This window comes from Spermophilus citellus (genome assembly GCF_964194105.1).
Source record: "Spermophilus citellus genome assembly, chromosome: 13".
Lineage (NCBI taxonomy): Eukaryota > Metazoa > Chordata > Mammalia > Rodentia > Sciuridae > Spermophilus > Spermophilus citellus.
Window position 1 is genome coordinate 7,599,026 of NC_138193.1, and position 24,478 is coordinate 7,623,503.

At 44.1% G+C, this 24,478-nt stretch overlaps 1 protein-coding gene across 1 annotated transcript in view; it reads left to right on the forward strand.

Moving 5' to 3' along the window:
• Positions 1–21,901, forward strand: part of GPR45 (G protein-coupled receptor 45) — a 96,640-nt gene extending 74,739 nt beyond the window's left edge. The window contains exon 3 of the mRNA XM_081264681.1: positions 18,480–21,901. Coding sequence (XP_081120807.1) covers positions 18,736–19,854 — 1,119 coding nt within the window. The 5' untranslated portion in view covers positions 18,480–18,735 and the 3' untranslated portion in view covers positions 19,855–21,901. The remainder of the gene's footprint in view (positions 1–18,479) is intronic.
• Positions 21,902–24,478: the final 2,577 nt, after the last annotated feature.

Here is a 24,478-nt window from a genome sequence, read left to right on the forward strand (position 1 = left end):
CAGAACAATCATAGAGGAGGAAATTTTATTTGAGGGCTCATGATTTCAGAGGTCTCCATCCATAGACAGCTGGCTCCATTCCTCAGGGCTCCAGGTGAGGCTGAACATCATGGAAGAAGACTGTGATGGAGGGAAGCAGCTCACAGGATGATCAGGCAGCAAAGAGAGACCCACTCACCAGATACAAATATATACCCCAAAGCTACGCCCCCAGTGACCACCTCCTCCAGCCACACCCCACCTGCTTTCAGTTACCACTCTCTTAATCCCTATCAGGGCAGTAATCCACTGATTGATTTAAGACTCTCACAACCCAATCATTTCTCTTCTAAACCTTCATTGTCTCACACATGAACTTTTGGGGGACACCTCACATCCAAACCATAACACAACTTTATTCATAATTGCTAAAACTTGGAAGTAATCAAGATGTCTTTCTGACTCCATCCAGGATTCTATAACAAAATGCCACAAACAGGGTAGGTCATAAACAACAGAAGTTTATTTCTTGTAGTTCTGGAGGCTAGAAAGATCAAGATCAAGGGTTTGGCATCTGGGGAAGGCCAACTTTCTGGCTGGCTCATTGACCGCACCTTCTCACTCATGTCCATACATGGTGGAAGGGTTGGGGACCCCTCTCTGAGGTCTCTTTTGAAAGACCACTAATCCCATTTATGAGAGTTCCTTCCCCATGACCTCCTCACCCCCAAAAGGCCTCTCCTCCTACTACTGTCATCTTGGGTTAGGATTTTGACATAAGGTTTTGGGAGGATGCAAACTTTTAGATCATATCGGTGTCCTCAGTAGGTGAATTGATAAATACACCATGATTCATCCAAACAACGGAATGTTATTTGGTACTATCAAGCCACGAAAAGATAAGAAAAATATAGAAACTTAAGAAAAGTCTTAAGTTCATTTCACTAAATGAAAGAAGACGTTCCGAAAAGGCTACATGCTATATGATTCCCACCATGTGACATTCTGAAAAGGGTAAATCTATGGAGACAATCAAAAGATCAGTGAGTGCCAGGAGCTGGGGTTGGGGAGGGGAGAATCAAATAGGCAGTGTAGAGGAATTTCACAGGAATGAAAAATTTGCCATAACATTGAAATGCTGGAAATTGCACATTTGTCAACCACAATCAGCCAAAAGTGATTGTGACGTTTCCAAGTAGTTTCATGGATTGCGACAAATGAATCACACGGGTCAGAGGTATTATTAATGGAGGAGGCTGCCGAAGAGGGGTAGCAGGCAGTTGGGAGATCTTTGTACTCACCTCTCAATTTCACTGTGAACCTCAAAGTGGTCTAAAAAGTCAAGTCTTAGGAAAAATTGTGATGGGTGCCAGTAGAACTGGGTAGGCCAGTCCGAGTGCAGGCAGGATCATGAGATTCCCCCGTTTCAACGCTTGATAGCTTCTCATTGTTTCAGGAGTCTGTCTTTGCATCTGGAGGCAGACTGTGCCTCCAGAGTCTTGCCTTCCACTTCTTTCAATTTCTCTTTCCATCCATTGCCAGTCTTGAGAGCTGGGGCACTGAGAATCCTCAGGGAGCAGATTCCAGGCAGCCCAGCTGGGGATGTTGACCCAGTGTCATGGGTTCCAAGTCATCTTCATGCAGCTCATCCACATCCATATGACATTCTGAACAGGGAAGATTATAAATTCCTAAAAGGAAGAGCTCATCATTGGGTCCCTTATGCCTGCCCTGTAGTAATTGCTCAGTAAACATGAGTCAAGCAAATGAATAAATTAATTTCTTATGAAGGGTCTTAGAAACTTGGGATTATAAATCCAAGTTCTTTTTGTTTTCTGACATGACAAAAATGAAAATGGTACAGTGAAATCATTGCCTCAAAAAAGGGTTTGCCACTCCTTGAAATTCTGGATATGTGCTTCTGTCAGCTGAAGGGTTCTGAACCCTCCGTTAGAACAGAATCATAAAAGTCCATCTTGGAGGATCTTATCAACAGTGGCTCAGGGGAGGATTTCTGGCTTCAGTATGAAATGCTTTGTGACCCCTTTGTGGCACCAGTAATGAGATCATACAGCAGATATCACACCTTTCAAATGGACTTGACTAAAGAGCAAAAAGCTCATGAAGAACTCGGGACCCACCCCTGAGGATCCACGTACCCACAGCTGGTTCCAACAGCCCCCAAAGACAGCGTACTCTATACCCAGGATGGAACTTGCCATCTGCCCTGACAAAGAATCGCAGGGTACCTTTCAGGATATTTAATCTTCCCAACTGCTCTAAGGGGTGAGTACTCCAATCCCATTTACAGAAGAAGAAACTGATGCTAAATAGTCAGGAATTTGTCCCATATTTCAGGGCTAAGAAGCAGAGCCAGTATCAGTCTAAATCCAAGTCAGGTCTTGGAGCTTACTTATTTGCCAGTTCTTCTCTGCCTCTGTATTTCATCCATTTATCAAGAGTCTTTTTTGTTGTTGTTGTTATTGTTGTTGTTTTAAGAGAGAAGGGAGAGAGAGAGAGAGAGATAGAGAGAGAGAGAGAATTTTAATATTTATTTCTTAGTTATCAGCGGACACGACATCTTTGTTGGTATGTGGTGCTGAGGATCAAACCTGGGCTGCACACATGCCAGGCGAGCGCGCTACCGCTTGAGCCACATCCCCAGCCCCATTTATCAAGAATTTATGGTTGGTGGATGGTACTTCAGTGACTACATGGGAAAATGAGTTAAGGTTTCCCCATACATCTTATTAATTCAAGATCATGAATATCAGCATGAACCAAGGCACAAGGACTGAAATGACTTAAATGATTTGTCATCTTTATTAGGAAAGTGTCACAGATAGGGATGGGGAGTGGAAGGAGCTGCTAGAATTTCAGAGCCCTCCATTAGAATTGTCGAGTTCTTGGGTTCTATTAGAAATACTATGTGGAAAATAAATGTTAAACACTACTAAACAATTCAACTAGTTGACTGCAAACAGACATTTAGGGATCTTCTGGGGGTGACAGAAATGTTCTCCTAGTGGATTGTAATAACACCTGCATAACATTTTATATGGACTAAAAATCATTGAATTGTAATTTACAAAGGGACTATATTATGATATGCAAATTATGACTCAATAAAACTATTAAAAACCTTAAAATATCATTAGAAACAATTTTAACACCATATATAAACTGTATCTGTCTTCTTTATGTTACAAATGAAAAGGTGTATTTTTCACCTGACTTAGGTGAATTTTTTGTTTGGTTGGTTGTTTTTCTTTCCTCCAGAATTAGGTCATAAAATGTTAGGACAAACTGCAAAAAGTATTTTTTTTAAGTTTGAAGATAGTATTTAAGGAAGCCAGGTAAAATGGAAGGAGAGTGCTGCAGACGTGAACTTGTAGAAGTCCAAGGCGCTGGGTTTTTCTCCATTATGAGCTGCAGCTATCTCGGGAGCCCCCTTGGCCAGACTACTTGGGTCACATGCTGTACCTGGAGAAATGCACATTGGCAGATCTTACTTTTCGTAGCATCTTGAAAATGTGCTATTTGTCTCAGATTTTGTTAAAATATCAAGGCGTATCCATTTTAAACGAGTACCATATGCTTTGTGCCTTGGAGCAAATTCTTTATATGTGATTCTGAGATTTTCTTAGAGACAACACTTCTAAATTATTTGAGCAAAGGGGTGAAAAAGTTGGCTTTTAATAGTGCACAACAATGCAAATAGAATTCTCAAAGATCCACTTGGAAGCCTAAGTGAGTCAGAGAGTTTGGCCTTTCCTGATGAAAAATGGTAACAGACAGACACATAAAAACAGATGTTTTAAGAATGTTCTGTGGCCCAGTATCATGTACAATTCTATCAAACTTTTAAATATATAAAACAATGTCCTGTGAGTTACTCTGGACTTTCCACAGTTACTTAGGTAACTAATTGTTCTTTCTAGAACTGGAGCAGGTATAGCCAGTCATTGGAGTCATAACTTAAAACGGTAGGAACAAATTTGTTCATCCAATGGAACCCACGTGAGCTCTGAATGGGTGTCTTGGTTGAGACGTCCCCAGGACAGAAGAGAGGACAGAGGAGTAACAGGGTAAAAAACCACGTGACTTGATTCCTTATTCCTAAGTTTGTATTATCTCCAGCAAATTGTTTAGTTGTGTTGATAGTTTCTTTATTTCATAGAAATAGTAATGCAGGCGCCTCCGTATCTGTAGGTTCCACATCCTCAGATTCAACTTTCCATGGATTTGAAATATTTGAAAAAAAAAAAAAGTCTGTCCAGAGCATGGGCAAATTTGTGTGTGTGTGTGTGTGTGTGTGTGTGTGTGTGTGACTGTGCCCTAAACACTACAGTATAATACCTGTTTACCTAGCATTTACATTATATTTGGTATTATAAGCAATCTAGAGGTGATTTAAAGCATATTGGATGGCATATGAAGGCTCTGTACAAAGACTTTACAATTTATATCAGAGACTTGAGCCTCTGCAGATTTTGGCATCTGTGATCTTTCCTTCCTTCCCTCCCTCCCTCCCTCCCTTCCTCCCTCCCTCCCTTCCTTCCTCCCTTCCTTCCTTCACCAGGGATTGAAACCAGGGGCGCTTAGATACTGAGCCACATTTCCAGCCCCTTTTATGTTTGATTTTGAGACAGGGTCTCACTAAGTTGCTTAGGGTCTCACTAAGTTGCTGAGACTGGCTTTGAACCTGTGATCCTCCTGCCTCAGCCCTCTGAGTTCCTGGGATTAGGCATGTGCACCACGAAGTTCAGCCCATGAGGGTTCTTGAACCCATCCTTAGGGATATCCAGGACGTCAGTAAACATCAGATGGATGTGAAAACAACTAAGGGTTGTTTTGAGGTTTTATTCAAGTACTAGATGTTCTCACTGTTTCTTTGGTCAGAGCAGAAGTTCATTGATAATTAAATTTTGTGTAAGTAGAGATCTGAATGAAATATTTCAGCCTGGAATAAGTCTCCCCCATCCACAATGGACCTGGAGCCACAGAAGAGTTACTTGGGGTGTCCAAGCCAGAAAATTGTATATTCAAGGGGAAAAATACGTCACTGCGCCCAAAGGCCCACATATTGAAGGCTTTACTGGGAGGTGATGGAACCACTAAGAGGTGGGGCCTAGTGGAAGGATGTCAGGTCTTTGGGGGTGTGTCCTTGAGTGGAATTAGGGGACCCCAGCCCCTTTCTCTCTCTGCTTCTCAGATGACATGAGTTGAGCACCTTCCACCGCCTTGAGCACCTTACCATAACATTGCTTTTCCAGAGGTTCAAAAACATCATGGTCAATGATCCATAGACTGAAACCCCCAAAACTATGGGCCTGAATAAACCTTCCCTCTTTTGAAGTTGGTCTTGTGAGGTATTCTGTCACAGTGATGGAAAATGGATCAACACAGGCTCATCCACATTTAATCGAGAAGAATCTGCGAAAACTCCTCCCTCTGCTGCACAGAGGAAGATACTGGCCCAAGGGCAGCCCAGTCACCTGGAGCCTGCCCATGACACCGGTGGCCCCGAGACACTCCCACAATCCCTGCTCTCACTTCCCTCATTCGTATCTTTATTGTAGAAAGATGTCACTGCTTCGGTTCCTTATTCATCTCTGACGTAAAAGTCAGGTGGGAATCCCCATTGTGTCATTATCCATTATCCAAGTGACCTCTTTTTGCATCGCCCAGGTGTTAAAGCTATGGGTTTTGGAGTCAGACTACTTGGTTCTACTGCAGGATCCTACCATAGTGTCCCTCAGTATCCATAGGGGATTGGTTTCGAGACCCTCTTGGATACCAAAATCTGTAGCTATTCAAGTCTCTTATGTGAAATAGTATAGTATTTGTGCAGAACCTATTTACATCTTCCTGAATAGTTTGAATCCTGTGTATATTATTTGTAATATTTAATGAAGCTTAAATGCTATGTAAGTACAGATATACATACTACATCATTCAGATAAGAGTCACAAGAAGAAAGTCTGCCCATGCTCTGTACAGATGCAATTTTTTTTTTTTGTCAAATATTTTGAATCTCCAGTTGGTTGAATCCACAGATGCAGAACCTTTGTTCAGAGAGGGACCCCTGTATTCTCTAGGTAAAATAACTGCTCACCAGTTTCCTGATCTGAAAAAGTGGTCAATGTGAGGGTTAAATAAGAGAAGCTTTGTCTTTATATTTCTCACCACTAAGAACATCCAACCTTGTGTGCATGCACGAATACATCACAATTAATTCCACTGTTATGTATAATCATAATGCACCAATAAGATTTTTAAAAAAATAAGTCCCCTTGGAGGACTTGTTAAGACATGGTTGCTGTCGACCTCCCCACCCTACAGTTTCTGATCCATCAGGTGGTCCTGAAAACTTACCAAGTCCAAAGCAGTGCTCTTGCTGCAGGCCCAGTGACTGAACTTCAGAACTAGAAAACTACGTAAAGGGCTTAGCTTGGCACAGAAGAAGCTCACAAGAAATTTTAGACATTCCAAAGAAGAACGTACCATTAAGGTTTTCTTTCTGAAAAGCTTTCCCAATTCTCTTTTATTTGAAAAATTTCCCCCAAGAATCTCACTTGACTTGAAGAATAAAAAAATCCAATTCCTTTCAACTCACCTTTCTGGGAAGCTGAGACACATGGCACACCTGTTTCCAAGCACCACCACATGACATAATAAAATATATAAAATATAGATATAGATAATACAAAAATATGTAAATAATGTAATATATAATAAATAATATATAATTGCGAATAAAATTATAAATATATAATATAAAATATATAAAAATATATTATTTTTTTAAAGAGAGAGAGAGAGAGAGAGAGAGAGAGAGAGAATTTTTTAATATTTATTTTTTAGTTTTCGGCGGACACGACATCTTTGTTTGTATGTGGTGCTGAGGATCGAACCCGGGCCGCACGAATGCCAGGTGAGCACGCTACCACTAGAGCCACATCCCCAGCCCCATATAAAAATATATTATGTATTAAAATATATATATATATTTCTAAATCTAAAGATTAAAATGAGGCTGTATCTCTGTGTCCTATGGGCCTAAATTTCTTCCAATGTTTGTGAAATCAGTTCCAAAAGATCCACATATACCACGATGCAACATATTTGAGTGTCTTGTTCATTCACCTGTGTGTGGTGGCTTCCCTCCAAGAACACACCTGGGTGGAGCCTGGACCAAGCACAGTTCAGGGGCAGGAGACAGGCTCTGTAGCTCACAGCTGAGAAAGAGGATGGATATCCCTATGGCCACAGGTACAAAGCCATCTGGGAACAGGAAGGAGCCCAGAGTAGCCTTTGCTCAAGGTGCAGAGAAGGTGTCACTGAGAGGGGAGGAAATAGCCTAAGAGGACAGGACGTGGGGCTTGAAGTTGACTTTTGCATCATGGAGGAAGATTCGTTCAGAAGCTGCAGCCTCTCTGGATTGGATGAGACCGGACACAGTAATCCAGTCCACTGCCTGCACTGCACCCGCCATTCGGCCTTCCTGTTTTGGAAGCATGGGGCAGGGGACAGGAATTCTCCAAGAAAACTTCACTTCAGGGCCTCCAGCCCAGCCTTGGGGAAGTCTTCCTTCTGCACACCGACACCCGCACTGCTCTTCCGAACACTGAGTTCCCTCTTCCCCCAGTTTCAGTTTCCAGGGTGATGGGTCTTTTCACATGATGAGAAAGGGAGAAAGACATTCCAAAATGTCCTTTTCTGGTGAACTGAAAGCCAAACATACTACCAGCTGCAGATGAGACTGGCTTCCTGCAACTAAAAGTTTGCAAAGCAGATGGCTGCACCCTGGCCTGGACTCCTCCCTGGCTCTGGGTTCATTATGAGGATGAGTCAGTCCATACAGAGCTTTGCCTTCTAGAGCCTCTGTTCGCCCTGTGCCCCCTGTCCCAGGAGCCTCCCCTGGGTCGCCATTCCACTTGTGTCCTCTCCACGTCTAGCAAGTCCCTCCTCTGCCTCACAGCCTGGCCTCCTCTCTCCAAGAAAGCCGGGCAGAACTTCCCCAGTGTCTTGGAAACAGCAGTCTGGACAGGAGGCACTGGAGGACAAGGAAGCTCGCACTTCAGTGGAATGGGAGTGAGACACTTCTCAGAGGCTGTGCCACGTGCGACTTTGTTCTACTCATCTCTCTACTTTAGGACATGTTTAAAATTTACCATAACAAAAAGGAAAGGAAGGAAGGAAACTAATAAAGAAAGAAAGAAAGGATGGAAGAAAGGCTGAGAAGGGAGAAAGGGAGGTGAAAAGGAAAGAGAGCAAAGAAAGAAATAGAGGGAGGGGGAATAAAGGAAGGAGAGAAAGTCCGTTTGGGGTACTGCGTCTCTGGAGGCTCAGTCTGAAGGCTGCCCTGACCCAGGATAACACCTCCGGGTTTCACCTGGTGGTCCCATGTGAAATTGTATATTTAGGGAGTTCATTCTTGCAGATTATCAACCACTGAAGCTCAATTTTTAATTTAATTTAATTTTTATGGTTTTGGGGATCAGACTCAGAGCCTCAGGAAGCTAAGCAGATGCTCTACCACTGAACCGCACCCCAGCCCTGCAGCTCAAGTTTTAAAAGTCCAATCTTCCCCTACCTGAAAAGGAGAGTAGGGCGAGTTCTCATTTCAAGATTGTCCCTGGGGCCAGGTTGGGTGGCACGAGGATTGTGAGGTCAAAGACAGCCTCAGCGATTTAGTGAGGTCCTAGGTAACTCAGTGAGACCTTATCTCAAAAAAAAGAAAAAGGTGACATGTGGGGCTTGGGATGTGGCTCAATGGTTAAGTGCCCCTAAGTTCAATCCCTGGTACCATAAAATAAACAAATAAATAAATGAAATTGTTCCATGGCCTGTGGGGTCTGGGAGTGAAGGTATTCTTTCTCTCCTCCAAGTTCATCAGTGTCGCAGATACAAGATCATCCTCCACACAGCCCTGATCCTAACCACAGACCCCGCCCTCTCCAGAGTGCAGGACCAGACACGTGGTTCCCAGTCTCAGATGGATGAACTACCTGGACCAGAGTTGAGCTTTCAGGGCTGTGCCTGAGCTGCCCTGTCTTCATTTCCCTGTCTCGTTCTCCAGCCATGAGGATGAAATAGTGATTGGCTCAGAAAGGAACGGCTCACGGTGCAGACGGAGACAGCAGTGTGGACAGCTTTAGAAAACCATGCAGGACCCGGTGGCTTGGGAGGCTGAGGCAGGAGGATCCAAGTTCAAAGCCAGCCTCAGCAATTTAGTGAGACACTAAGTAACTCAGTGAGACCCTGTCTCTAAATAAAATTCAAAAATAGGGCTGGGATGTGGCTCAGTGGTCTAGTGTCCCTGAGTTCAATTCCTGGTACCAAAAAATAAGGAGAGGAAGAAAAAAGAAAACCATGCAGGAAGTTCAAAGCCCCGGTGGCCCCTGTTTCCTCTCTACTCATGGCTGAAAGCACCTCTTTCTTTTGGGTGGACGTGACTCATTAAGGACTTTGTCAAAGACCATCTACTCACACCATAGCAGAGCCAGCACACAGATGGTCAATCCTGGTTGATGAGCTGTATTTTCCTTTAATAAGATGATCTGTCTCTGACATCTGCACTACCTCCCAATTCCAGGGTGAGAACATTTGAAAAAGAACTCCAGCCAGAGTCTCAAGATGGTTTGGTTCCCAGCTGGCTTCTTCCTTGGCTTATCATTCCCACCATGGCTTCTCAAAGTGAGACCATCAGAGATGGTGAGCTCTGTTAGAGAACAACAGTGGAATATCACCCGTTCACAAATGACATTTTCCTTTGATCTTTAATGTGCCCAAGTCCCTGGTAATGAAAGCACAGTTGATTCAAATATTAACAACAGGACCATGACCAAAACACTAAATTAAAATATCTAAGACAGGTCGGTGCCCAGAAGCCAAAACAATTTTAATCAGATTCAATTGGAAGACATTTTTAAAAAATTCTTGCACTATTTGTTCCTTTGGTTAAGCATGAAATCATTCTCTGTAATTATCCAAAAATCCAACCCTACAGCATCGACAGTACTATAGAAGCATGATTCACAGGCAGCAGGGTTGACAGGCACATAGGTATACAAGGTGTTTTCATTCAGCGTTCCTGATTCTGTGCTCCAAGAGTAGATTAATCCATAAGGGCTCCCTACAAGTGTGTCATGGATTCCTCCCTCAAGGAGTTTACAATTCAATGCAAGAGACAGAAACCCATGAACTCAAAACAATGAGAGACATGGAATTAACTTACTAATGCCCTTCTTGGTTCCAGGCCTTGTCTGTGATATTTTACATCCCTGAGGGTAGATACATAATTATCTGTATTTCACAGATCTGAAATCTGAGGTACAGAGTGTGGTATCTTATTTTGGTTTAGCAAGAGAGATGTTTCCCACTTGTAAATTAATATACCAGATTGCTGATTTTACAGCTCAGTCTGATGATTTGGGGTACTGTACTCACCACGGAGAGTTGAAGCCATTCTGAGTGTATTTGACCAAACAAGGTCCTAGACCTGGAAGATTAAGAATTAGCTGGACCTAAATATCTTGGTAGCATCACCAAGAGTCTACAGGCTAGCTGGCCTGGTCTGAGGCCTGCTTACTTTCCCTTCAATTTGAAATACCTATAACATTGACCATAATGATCTCAGAAAAAGAAATGCCTTGTATGCACAAAAGTAGAGTATTAAAAAGTAGAAAGCAGCTAGCTAAGGGCTTCTAACAAGGAAAAGCAGGAGCTAAATATGTCCTTTTTGTCTACCTGGGAGACTGTCAGAGGACTGATTTTTCCCATGATTCATATACATTCATGAGCCACTTAGTGATATGTTGATCAGCGACAGATCACATGTACAACAGCGGTCCCATAAGATGCTCTCACTTAGTACATCGTAGCCATCTCAGTTTGTGCAAGTCTATCCTATAATACTCACACAACAGCAAAAATGACCAACACATTTCTCAGAACCTCTCCTTGCCCCTAAGAAACATGTGACTGTATTTTGGTTTTGGGGTAGAAGGCAGGGGAGTAAGGAAACTATTCCAGTTTCCTTTCCCTGTTGTCCCCCTTGAACCATGGCCTAGGGCAGGAGTCTCCAGTTGGTCAGGTGTCCTTTGGCTCATCTTTTTTTTTTTTTTTTGGTTTGGTACTGGGGATTGAACTCAGGGGCACTTGTCTACTGAGCCACATCCTCAGCCCTATTTTGTATTTTATTTAGAGACAGGGTCTCACTGAGTTGCTTAGCACCTCGCTTTTGCTGATGCTGGCTTTGAACTCCCAATCCTCCTGCCTCAACCTCCCAAACCACTGGGATTACAGGCTTGTGCCACCATACCCAGCTCCTTTGGCGCATCTTTAGTCCTGGCCTGAGCCATCTCCCGCTGACATGCCTCAGTTACTCCCATCATGGCCCATGGAGATTTCCCAGGAGACGTTGTAGGGCCAAAAGCTGTCACTCACCCGTTTCCTGGCTTCATGGCCACTCTGTTCACCTTGCACTTTCAACAACAATGTTCTTTTTACTGAAATTACTATATATTTCTTTCTGAGAAGAAAAAAAATATGGCTGGCAAAAGAAAATTTAGTCAAATTGTTGACATGTTAGATACCTATGTTTTAAAATTTCATTATACTTCTAGGTAACTCTTAAACAAAGAACACGTCAAATAACACACTTTTAAACAGATTATTTTTTAAAAATAATTTTTAAATGGAAAATAACATGTTTATTAGTTCTTCTTAGTTCTACATGATACAATCCATTTTGATAAAATTATACAAGCACGGAATAAATCTCATTCTAATTAGAACCTATTCTTAACAAATAAAAGCATCTTTTTTATTATTATTACTAATTTATTTTTATTATTATTTATTATTGTTGTTAACAAATCAAAAGCACCTTAATGATCTTTTTGTAAAGCTAAATGAAGCTTCCATCCTTGACTTGAAGATAAATGAGCAACTAGTGCATATGAACTGTTTTACTGTGTGTCTCACACTTTGGACCCTTTCCCTCAAAGGCATTTCATAGTTACCCTCTCTACAAGTTCTATTGCTATTCCTATGTTATAGATGAAGAAACAATGGCTTATGGAAGATAAATAACAAAATTATCAGCTTATAGGAACTACTTCAATCCAGGACTGGGCTTATATCCCAATTATACATGTAGCACTTCTTAAAGGTTGGCATAATCTTTATACACTACGTGAAACACTTATTCACATCTTCATTAGAAAACAGAGACCCACAAGATATTGTTTTGTTTTGTTGTTTTGTGGTGCTGGAGATTGAACCCAGGACTCTGAGCTTACTAGGCTAAGGTTCTACCTCTCAGCTACTCTCCTGCCCCTCAAACTGTATTTTTGAAAGGGGATTCATCCTGTGTGAAGTTCAGGCTGTTGCTATTTACCTCCCCTCTGCTGGACAAATAATAATAATAATAATAATAATAATAATAATAATAATAATGGACCCTTTAGTAAGTGTATTAACCATACTGTGGATGGTAGTAGAGGTTTACAATGTGAATAGTGAGACCCTCAAGGAAAAATCTACTTTTCCTGGCACAAGGAAGACCCTAGCTTGAGAACTGGCTTCTCATCCATTCCAAGCAAATCCTGCCCTATATGAGGCGACCCACAGCCATGCCACACTGCCAGAGAACTTGTGGGAAAATTGACCCACGGCAGCTATCCAGCTCTTAGATGTGAAGCATGATCAAGATCCATCACAAGCCAGATGAGTAGAGCCAGCAGTCTTAAAGAGAAAGACAAAGATAAATCAACTGACTCTAGAGGAACCAAGTGTGATTCATAAAACAGATGAAGACCTAAAATAATAACTTCAGAGAGTCTGACAGTGTAGAACATCTATGTGCAAAAAAGTAAGTGCTATACAAAAGGCACAGAAAATAAGAATAATCTTAGATTTTAAAAAATGATTGCCAGAAAAAAATGATTGCCCAAATTAAGACATTAAATAGGACTAATTTTATTTTTAATTAAAGGAGAAGGAAAGAAACATTGAGGCCCAATGAGTGAGATTTAGTAGTATCTGTCCAGTCTCTGAGCCCTGCCCTGACAAGTATCAGTGGGAAGGAAACCACCCAAGATATGAAAAAAGAGACTTTTCCAGAGCCGAGCTTCATGTGGCTTTGGGTTTAAAAGACCCATTGAGTATCCAGCACAATTAATGAGAAAGAACCCAAACCAAAGTACATCTCATACCAACATTTTCAGAAAGAAGGTATTATTGAATCATTCAGAGACAAAAATTAGTCACGTGCAAAGTAAAAGAATCAAATGCTCTTCAATCCTAATACGAGCAATGCTGAATGCAGGAAGGGACAATGCCTTCCAATTTCCAAGGGAGAGTGCGTTCAGTCAGCCTCAATGCCATAGCCAAAGCACTAGTCCATGGGCAGGAAAAAGACTTTATTCAGTGATCCAAAAACCTACAGCTTACCTCCTCTGAACCTTTTCTTAGCAAACAATTTAAAGGCATCGCCTAACGCCTGTAATCCCAGCAGCTCAGGAGGCTGAAACAGGAGGATTGTGAGTTCAAAGCTTCAGCAACAGCAAGGTACTGAGCAACTCAATGAGACCCTGTCTCTAAATAAAATATAAAAAAGGTCTGGGGATGTGGCTCAGTGGTTGAGTGCCCCTGGTTTCAATCCCTGGTACCAGAAAATAATCATAATCATAATCATAATCATAATCATAATCATAATGGCATTGGGTTTAAGCAAAACAAAAGGAAATCCAGCAGGAAGGTAACACAGGGTTTAGGAACAAGTGAGTCCAGAGGATCCATGAAGAGCAGTGCTACATGGAGGCTGTGCTGCTACCCAGTGGGCAGATCAGCCCAGGAGCAGAGGCAGGGACTGCGGGAGAGACAGCCTTGGGGAGAAAGGACCATCTGCAGAGGGAAGGCACAATTGGAAACTCTACATAAAGGCACATTATGCAGGGGAGAGGGGCAACCTAAGGAAAACACTGAGAGCTACGCCAGACAGTCGTGGATCACATGTGAAATAAAGTGGAATGTGTCAGCTGTCAGCATCAAAGCTAGGATGAGTTGTAAGAAAATGGACCTCATTTGACCTTGGAGCTGGGCATGTGCTCCTTGTACAAATGGCTCCTTTAGAATCAGCATGTCAAAAGGGTCTGGAAGATAAAATGCCAACAGATAATCTGTCCAAAAACCGAACAATTATCACATTGTTATAAAAGTGTATGCATCTTTAATGGGTGTCAAATACTTGTTAATTTCTAAAAAAAAATCATAGAAGATCTGGTTGTGGATGGACAGAATGTAAATTTTAATGCCCTTAACTAGGTAAGAGCATGCTGATGGCAGACTAGATGGGAAGGGGAGAGAGGATGTGGATCTGGAATGTCTCCCAAAGGCTCATGTGTTGGAGGCTTGGTATCCAGTGCAGGAAAGCTCAGAGATGGGGTTTGAAGGAAGTGATTGCATATCGAGGGTTCGTATCTCATCAGTGGATTGATCTATTGATAGGTTCACAATTGAATGGACTATCGGAAGGTGGTGGAAAACTAGCCGGAGGAAGTGGGTTACTGGGGGCATGCTTAACCCCTTCCCCCCTTTCTCTGCTTCTCCACCACAATAAGGTGAACAACTTTGCCCCCAACCCCACCCTTCCTGCTGGGATATTCTGTCTCACCACAGGCCATAATCTGAAACCTCTGCCACTGAACACAGGTGATAAGGAGAAGGGGTACTGATTGTGTATCATATAGAATCGAGATGAAGGGATACTGTCCATATTTGATGGACTATGATACAGACGTTCAAGTATATTTTTGATAGTTACAATGGTACTCAAATGATTTAAAAAATAATCAGTGACCAGTCATTCAGAGGAAAACAGTGAGATAGCAGAGAGTCCTTCCTATGGTGAGGCCAACAGCCAGTGTCCAAAGTGAAGAAATGAGATGTAAGTAATCATCCAGCATTATGGGAATGCCATCAGCAAAGCCCAGCAGTGGAGAATGCAGTTGTCTCTAACATGATGGAAGTGAGGGTAAGAGATGAGATAAAAACAAAAAGAAAAAATATGCATTAAAAATAGAGAAAGGATGGGGGTAGGAAGGACAATAGAATGAATCGTACATGAGCCTATGATCATATATGACTACAAAATATGACTACAAAACCGGTATAATCGTTCATCATATACAACCAGAAGAACGAGGAGTTATACTCCATTTATCTACGATGTGTCAGAAAACATTCTATTGTCATGTATAACTAATTAGAACAAAATAAACAATAAAATAAATTTAAAAAAAAACAGAAAGGGGGCTGGGATTGTGGCTCAGCGGTAAAGAGTGCTCACCTAGCATGGGTGGGGCCAGGTTTGATCCTCAGCACCACATAAAAATAAAGGCATTGTGTTGTGTCCATCTACACCTAAAAAATAAATGTTTTTTAAAAAATTAAAATTTTTTTAAAAAATTTAAAAACCAGAAAGGATTAAATTATAAACTGTAATTGAAAGCTTGCCAGCAATTGAGGAAGATTTTTTACACACATAAACACTTGCACACTCACACACTTGCACACACACACCTGCTTTTCTCCACCTCCTAATATCTGCTCACTCTTAGTTTCCACTTCCTCCTGACTTCAGCTTGCCAGGCCCCCTTCCACGGTGCACCAAGCAGGTAGGGAAGAGGTGAGACAGCTGTGCATACAGAGAGTTCATGAAGAGCTTCCTGTCAAAGGTGAGCCTGCAGTAAGGAAAGAGCAAGGAGGCTCAGAGGGAGGCAGGGAATAGCTAGAGAACCTCCGGGAGGCCCAGGCTGTAGAGGGGCTGTCCCTGTGGGGCTGAGGCCTTTGGAGAGGAATGAACCACCAACAACCATGCAGGAAGGAGGCAGGCTAGACAGGCTTCCCCTCTTACCACTCCTGTTCAAGAGCCATGGGGCCAGCCTCCCAGTCAAGTGGAGAGGGCCCAGGAGATTTGAAGGGATATGAGAGTATCCAGCCCATCCCAGAACCTTGGCTTCTCCCTAAACATCCCTCTGTGATCTCCCTCTCGGCAGTGGTTTTAGTCTCTTGTGGTTCCTAATTCAGATTTCCAGCCCAGTGATTGATCACGCAAGAGGTTAGCCTCCTTGGGTCGGCTGCCTGGTGTCATCAACTATATAGGACATGGTGTGCTAGGAGCCACAAGCAAATATACGATGTATGGCACCTTTGGTTGTAAAGTGACGCCAGATAGCCACTGAGATATGATTATGTTAAGATTTACATTCATATGCAAATTGGGCTCCTGCTGTTCACCTTGGCCTGCTACCGGACTCAAGTTACGGGACTCCTGGAGAGTTCCCATTGGTTGGGGAAGGATAGTAGGAGGAAATTCCGGGGAAGGTCCGCCCCCCCCCCTTCCCGGTTCCGGGGGAACGCGCGGCGGTAGAGGCCCTCGTGGGAGGACCGGGTTTGGCTTGCCAGCGCCTAGAGAGTATCCGCGGCTTTTTCAAAATAAAGTTTTGTTCCTGCTTGAGTGGCTCGTGATTCTGTGCCCAGCCAAAACTGCGGCAATGGTGGGGGAGGAGGGGCGTGGAAATGAATTTCAAAACACCCTGCTTCACTTGCTGGCTGGTCCAGTACACATGCAAATAACACATAAATTAAGCAGTTGTGGTTGTAATATTGTGATTGGTTTGTCTCAGGGCTCAAATGATAACAGTGCCATTTGCTGAGTACCTTCAACCATCCAGGTGTGGTGATGTCACTCTGATACACATAGCTACCCTGTACACAGGCTGGTCTGTGTCCATAAGTTCCTGATGAGAGAGTCCTGCAGCAGAGATTAATCTGTGAGCCAGAGGATGAGCCAGAGGCTATTCCTTCTTCTATTAAGAAGGAAGCTGGATTTCACCCAGGCCATCAATCTGTCTGAATGACATCCCTGCCTCAACTCAGAGGAAGAAAATATATGGTGCTGAGGATCGAACCCAGGGCCTCCCACTTGCTGGGCGATCACTCTACCGCTGAGCCACAACCCCAGCCCAACATCATCTTTTTTATGGGCTTATTTTGGGGGAGAAATCTCTTCTCCATATCAGTGTTTCCAAGAGTAATATTACAGCAACATTATAGTTATCCAAAATATTATCATTAAGGGAAACTGAGTTAAGGTTATCTGGATCTCACTATTTTCTTATAACTTTGTGTGAATTTACACTTATCTCAAAATAAAGTTAAATAAATATACTTAAAATATTTAAATAAAAACAAACAAAAACATATGCTTAAAATTTGTTAAGAGGTCCAGCAGCTCAGGAGGCTGAGGCAAGAGGATGGCAAGTTCAAAGCCAGTCTCAGTAGTTTAGTGAGGCTCTAAGCAACTTAGCGGGATCCTGTCTAAAAATAAAAAGGGCTGGGGATGTGGCTCAGTGGTTAAGCACCCCTGGGTTTAACCCCGGGTACCAAAACAAAAAGCTTGTCAAGAAGGTAGACTTTACATATTCTTATCATACCCACACAAGATAATAATGATAAACAGACAGGCGGTGTGGGGGGGGGGTTTGGGAGGTGATGCAGATGTTGATGGTCTTGGTGGTGGTGATGGCTTCACAGTGCCTATTTATCTCAGTGCTCATTGTGATACAAATTCTTATGGCTCTTTACATGTCAATTATACCCCAATAAAGTGTTTTTTTTTTTTTTTTAAGTTAAGCAAATAGAATAGCAGCAGCATCAACTACCGCTCATTCATCTACTTAGCAAATATCTACTGGACACTGCCTGCTTGCCAGGTACTGTCATAGGGATACAGCAGAGACTAAAATACATAAAACCCTGCCTGCAGGGAGTCGGCAGTCTAATGGATGTTGGCTTGTACAAGGCTTCATTCAGTCAGGTTGCTCAAAACTCAAATTATTACATAAATGTTTATTATAGAAATGATAATGACAAAGTACCTACTTCCTCACTTCCCCAAATACAGCTGGTTAGACTTTCCTGGGCTACTTGACAAGACTCAGTGTTTGTGAAGACCAAGTTTTGTCCTAAATGACATATAAATGAGTCATTCTTTCTCTCCCTTCTAGTGTCCCTTGGTATCCATCAGGGATTGCTTCCAAATTCCCTTCGGAGAGCAGAATCTACAGATGCCCAATTCCCTTTTATAAAATGACATAGTAATTGCATATAACCCATGTACCTCCTTCCAAATATTTAACTCATCTTAAGATTGCTTCTAATATCTAATGTGATGTAAATACTATATAAATAGTTATTATAGTATATGTTTAGAGAAAAAAATGACAATTTGAAAAGTCTTTACAGGTTCAGTTCAGAGGCACTGTTTTTTTTCCTGACCATTTCCTATCTTGGTTGGCTGAATCACAGATGTGAAACCCACCAAATATGTCCATTTGTACCTGCCAAATTTAAGCGAGTTCTCTATTTAGCACATGCTGGAAAAATCTAACTCACTTCTCTTTTTGCACTCTTGCTTGCTCCAGGCTACAGGTAGTGTCCAAGGAGGAAGCATGTGGATGCTATTAGATGCCTCAGAGATGATGGCCATGTAATTGATGAGTGGCAAATCATAACCAGAACACCCAAAGGAAAACCTTTCCTCCAGACCCTTTCAGCAACCTGGAGATTCACAGGTATTGAGGAAGAAGATGCAGCCAGTAGACAGAAAACGCCAGCCACCCGAGCGCTGAGGGGCACCCTTGCAGCCATTTCTGGGCAGGCTCCAAGTTTCTCTCCACCATGGCCTGTAACAGCACATCCACGGAGACTTACCAACACCCGCGGCTGAACGCGAGCAACGCGTCGGACGCCGAGGCCACCCAGCTGTCCGCCCCGCTCAGGGTATCGCTGGCGATCGTGATGATGCTGATGATCGTGGTTGGATGCCTGGGGAACACCGTGGTCTGCATCATCGTGTATCAGAGGCCCGCCATGCGCTCCGCCATCAACCTGTTGCTGGCCACGCTGGCCTTCTCGGACATCATGCTGTCTTTATGCTGCATGCCCTTCACCGCTGTCACCCTCATCACCGTCCACTGGCACTTTGGGGACCATTTCTGCCGGCTCTCTGCCACGCTCTACTGGTTTTTTGTCCTGGAGGGCGTGGCCATCCTGCTCATCATTAGCGTGGACCGCTTTCTCATCATCGTCCAACGGCAGGACAAGCTGAACCCACGCAGGGCCAAGGTGATCATCGCCGTCTCCTGGGTGCTGTCTTTCTGCATCTCGGTCCCCTCGTTCACGGGCTGGACGTTCGTGGAGGTGCCCGCGCGCGCTCCCCAGTGTGTGCTGGGCTACACCGAGTTCCCCGCTGACCGCGCCTACGTGGTGACGCTGGTGGTGGCCGTGTTCTTCGCGCCCTTCGGCGTCATGCTGTGCTCCTACCTGTGCATCCTCAACACGGTGCGGAAGAACGCTGTCCGTGTCCACAACCAGTCCGACAGCCTGGACCTGCGACAGCTGACCAGGGCTGGACTGAGGCGGCTCCAGCGGCAACAACAGGTCAGCGTGGACTTGAGTTTCAAAACCAAGGCCTTCACCACCATCCTGATCCTCTTCGTGGGCTTCTCCCTCTGCTGGCTGCCGCACTCGGTCTACAGCCTCCTGTCGGTGTTCAGCCGGCGTTTTTACTACAGCTCGTCCTTCTACACCACCAGCACCTGCATCCTGTGGCTCAGTTACCTCAAGTCCGTCTTTAACCCCATCGTGTACTGCTGGAGAATCAAAAAATTCCGGGAGGCCTGCTTAGAGTTGCTACCCCAAACTTTCCAAATCCTTCCCAAAGTGCCTGAGCGGATCCAAAGGAGAATCCAGCCTAGCAGAGTCTACGTGTTTAATGAAAACCAGTCTGCAGTGTAGCCCAGCAGTGCGGAGCCAGGACCCGCACAGGTTCGGTCCAAGACCCAGTTCCGCTTCCTGGTATTTCAGTCCTCCTCCTTCGCTGGTGACCATTTAAGCACAAAGGCACTCATTTGTTGCCAGATGAGCTGCAGCTCCCAAATTTCAAATTTCAGCAAGGCGAGTTCTTTTTGTTTCTCATGGTTGAAGAATCCTATGTGGTTCTGGTGGGAAGGGTGAGGTAGTCAAGGCAGATGGGGAGTGGGTGGTGGGAGTGTGGGAGTTGGGCAGGAAGTGAGAAGAGAAGGGGGACAGCAGAGGGAGCCAGGCAGGAGGAGGATCTGTCTGGGAGCTCAGTTCTGCTGTTTGAGCCCCCTGGACCCCTGCCTAAGAGCAACACCATCATGCCAGATTGTGGGTGGCGTGAGAAGTCCACGTAGGGGTCATTCCATGCATTACCATTCACTCCACTGAAGCCAGTGTTCTTCAGGGTTAGTTACCTTTGTGGGTGTAGGGAACCACAGGAGGCTCTTTGTGTTGTTCAGGTGTGCATTTTTGACCATGTCACATCATCCTTTCCAGAAAGAAATCGAAAAACACTGGGATTCAAAGGAAACCATGCGCTCTTTGAGTTTCCTGGTATGACATGGAGGTTCTCAGTTCAGAGGATGCTCTTGGGCAGTTCAGTTGAAAGGAGACGCCCACCTGGGCACTCATGCCCACCTCCCCACCACACCTGGTCTGCCTGGTCATCCCTCACCTCCTCCCCTCTCCCTCATGGTCCCTCCCACTCTCCCTTTATTTTCATCCTTCCCAGTGCTGGGAAAAAAAAATGCCTATAATCCATCCATGGAGCAAGTATTTGTACTGACTTGCTTTCAGAATCTGGGGGCTTTGTTTACATGTTTCCCCTGGACACTCCAGGGCTCCAGAGCCTTTGGGAGGCTCCAGATGCATTCTAATGCTAGAACTGTTGCAGAATAAACAAACCCAACAAACTGGGCATCCCCCTTGACCTCTGTTCCTCCTACCTCATTCACATTCACTGCTGCTGTCAGACCCATCTGCCAGGGCTGGATCTGGGAGTCTTGAGGGGATCTTTCTTGCACTGTATACTTGGCCACTATGCCCACAGGCCCCCATCCCCACAAGGAGCTTCCAATGTGGAGAGAGGGGAATTCCCTGAGTTCAGGGACAGCATGGGGTCCTTTGAGCTCTCTTGAGTGCATCAGATCTGAAGACAGTGAGGAATTTAAGGAGAAGTTCAGAAAGTCTGATTCCAGATCTTACTATCAGGGACTAGTCAGGTGACCTTGTTCATCTCACCTCCTTCTATAAGCCTCAGTTTCCCCATTTTTCCAAGTGAAGATGTGGGTCTAGATGACCTCAGACTCTTGGATTCTAAAATGGGTGTTTTTAAACCCACAACCCCAGGTCTTCTACATTCACTTATTCATCCATGCAATGAGCATTTATTAAGTGCCTACTGGATGTGAGGCACTATGGGGGAGCTAGTAATAAGTGAGGCATGGGCCATATCCAAAAGCAGTGGTCTGACTGATCTCAGGAGAGTAGTGACTCGGCCTAAGAACAGACACTCCATTTTCGCTTCATTTATTTCTTTCCAAGTTGTATTCAGAGTCCAGCTTCCTATTCCCGCATTCTTCCTATGTTAGTGGTGACAGAGGGCAGGGAAAGAAGGGGAATGAAGAGGAAAATAAAACTTACATGAATCTCAGCCCAGGGAAAGGTTTGTCAAGAAAATAACTGACACCTCTTCCAACCACCCAAGATGGCGGGAGAGACATACAGGCAATGGGCTTGTGGATAAGTAAGCATGGTTGCATCAATCCTGTGTTCCCAGTGCCCCCAACAAGGGCAGGGTTTGCCTTCAGCTCCCAAGGGGTAGGATTTTAGTGGCTAAGAGCACAGCCAGTCCACCAAGGGGACCAAGCCTATAGGTAGATACTTCCTGTCGGGTGGATTTTTCAAGAGAATTTTCTTCAGAAGCCTTGAGCAGAAGAGAAATGACAAAACTGAATGAATGAAGGCACCAAAATTTATATCGATCCACACTATATGATGTATGTTGAAAGTAATATTTATGTTTCAAAGTAATAATTTTGTATATATTTTAAATAAAGTATTATTGCTCTTTCAGTGTATAAGACCATGTTCTTACCAAAATTTGCAACAAGACCATGAGTAGTAAGCCCAGGATCCAATGCCCAATACCCATTTATCAGTCTGTTCAGGCTGCTCTAACAAAACTGGGTAATTTATCAACTAGAGAAATTTATTTTTTTTATAATTTTGGAAGCTGGAAAGTCTAAAATTAAGGCAGCAGCAGATTTGGTGTCTGGTGAGGGCTCACCCTCTGGTTCATAGATGGGACTTTGTTGTGTCTTCACATGGCAGAAGGGGACGAATATCTCCCTCAAGTCCCTCTTATGAGGACGCTAGTCCAATTCATGAGGGTGGAGCCCTCACACCTAATCACCTTCCCAAGGCCCCATCTCTTAGTACTATCTTGATGGTGACTAGATGGTGACATATGAGCATTCTGGCTCTGGCAACTCTTAAGAAAAAAAAGAAAGGATTCCAAGAAGTCTAGAGCCTTCTGGGAACAGTAAAGGAGGATGTCACATAAGATGACAACCTGAGACCATTGGAGCCACAGGAGGCACAAAGAGGTGCTCACACCCCTTTTATCTTATCTTATCTTATCAGTCAGTCAGTCTTCAACACTCACTTGCGGTTGGCCATTCCACAGCGCTCTCTGGACTTCCTGAATCTTTACTGAACTTCGATTTCCTAAGATAACTGGTCTCCTTGACCGAGGCTGGCAGGACAAGATCTACTTCACTGTTTCAACTATTCACTTATTTTTCTTCTTTGTTTTATCCTGTGGTTCACACTAACCCTGGGATCTGTGTCAAGTCAGAGAAGCTTCACACCTAAATCGTCTCTGAGGGGCTTTGAGGGAGAGAGAAACCTACCAACTACAATAATAAGTAATTCCCCACCCTCAGTAGGTGCCAAGGCCTCTTGGAAGAATCTTAGAAATGAGACAAATACAGTAGTTCCCTGTAGAGGTCCTGGAACTGTCTCCACAGATATCAAAATTTGGAGATGCTCAGTCCCTTATGTAAAATGATGTGCACACCCCCCTACAAACTTTAAATCATCTCTAGGTGGCTTATAATATCAAGACAAGGTAAATGATCTGTAAACCATCACTACACTGTGTTGTTCAGAGAATGAAGACAAGAGGGGAAGCTCTGTACCTGTTCAGTACACAGGAATTTCTTTTTCTGAATATTTCCCTTTGTGGTTGGTTGAACCCAGGGACACAGAACCTGAGAGTGAGAGGAACCAACTGGGAATCTCAGAAGTGTTATCCTAATTGTGACTACCCCTGCAAATCTGCTACCTTTTCATCTTGAATCATGGTCTTTTTAGGCAGGGTGAAATAAAAGCAAAGTTTCCCTAGACAGCCAGGATGGACGAAGAAGTCTAGATGCAGCCCTGCTTTGCTGTTCTGAGCCCAGGCTGTGCCTCCCCCCTACACAGCTCGCTACTCTAGGTAGAGTAGTCTCAATGCCATCTGCTCCCCTTCTCAGGCAGTCCCTGGCGAGCCTCCCTGGTCCCTAGTAGTCCTGCCGTTGTGGGGGAGCCCAGCACTCAGGTCGTAGGTCCCAGGGAAACGGATGTGGTGCAAACAAGTGCTCTGAAGGGACAACCGAACCCTAGGGCTGCTTCTCTGTGTGACTCGGGGCAAGTCTGCACCCCACCTTCCTGGACTTTGAAATAGTAGGAATCCTCCCATTCTCACAAGGGCCAGAGTAGAGAATCAACACAGGCTGGAGGTGTAGCTCCACGGCACAGTGCTTGCTTAGCACGTGCAAGGCACTGGGTTTGATCCTCAGTACTGCAGGGGAAAGGAAAAGGGAAAGTAAGTGAAATAATGTGCGGTCCATAGTAGATGCTGAAATTCACAGGCGGTAATTTCTCCAGGTGTACTACCCACCTGCTTCATAGTTGAGGTTTTTTTTTTTTTTTCTTTTTGAGGGGGTAAGGGTGAAAGAGTTTGTATCAGAAACAGGTTGTTGAGTTCTTCTGAAGTGGGGGGCGGGGGAGACAAAGCAAATCATTCTCTGGTTAGGGTGTCCTCTGACTCAATTCAGTTCTGACACTGTCGACCTGGAGACAATGTCAGATCCCGCAGGTTAAGTGCTGCGTCCACAGGACTGACCTGACTTCAGATGTCAGTGGCAAGTGATAGGTTGTCACCTGAAGAGCTATAAATTGGAGATTCCCATGACTCCCTCCTTGGGTTTGATTAATTTGCGAGATCTCACAGAACTCAGAGGAACACTTCACTTTCTTTCACCCATTTATTTTAAAGAATATTACAAAGAATACAGATGAGCAGCCAGATGGGAGAGATGCGGAGGGCAGGACAGAAGTGCCAGCCTGCAGGATTGGGTGGGCTCCCTGGGATGAGGAAGGCCATATGCACCCGTCCTTTGGGTTTTTATGGAGGCTTCGTTGGATGCATGATGGATGACAACACTGGTCACTGGTGACCAGTCTCCCCTCTCCAGAGGTGAAAGGGTCTGGCTGAAAGTCTTACCCCTGAAAT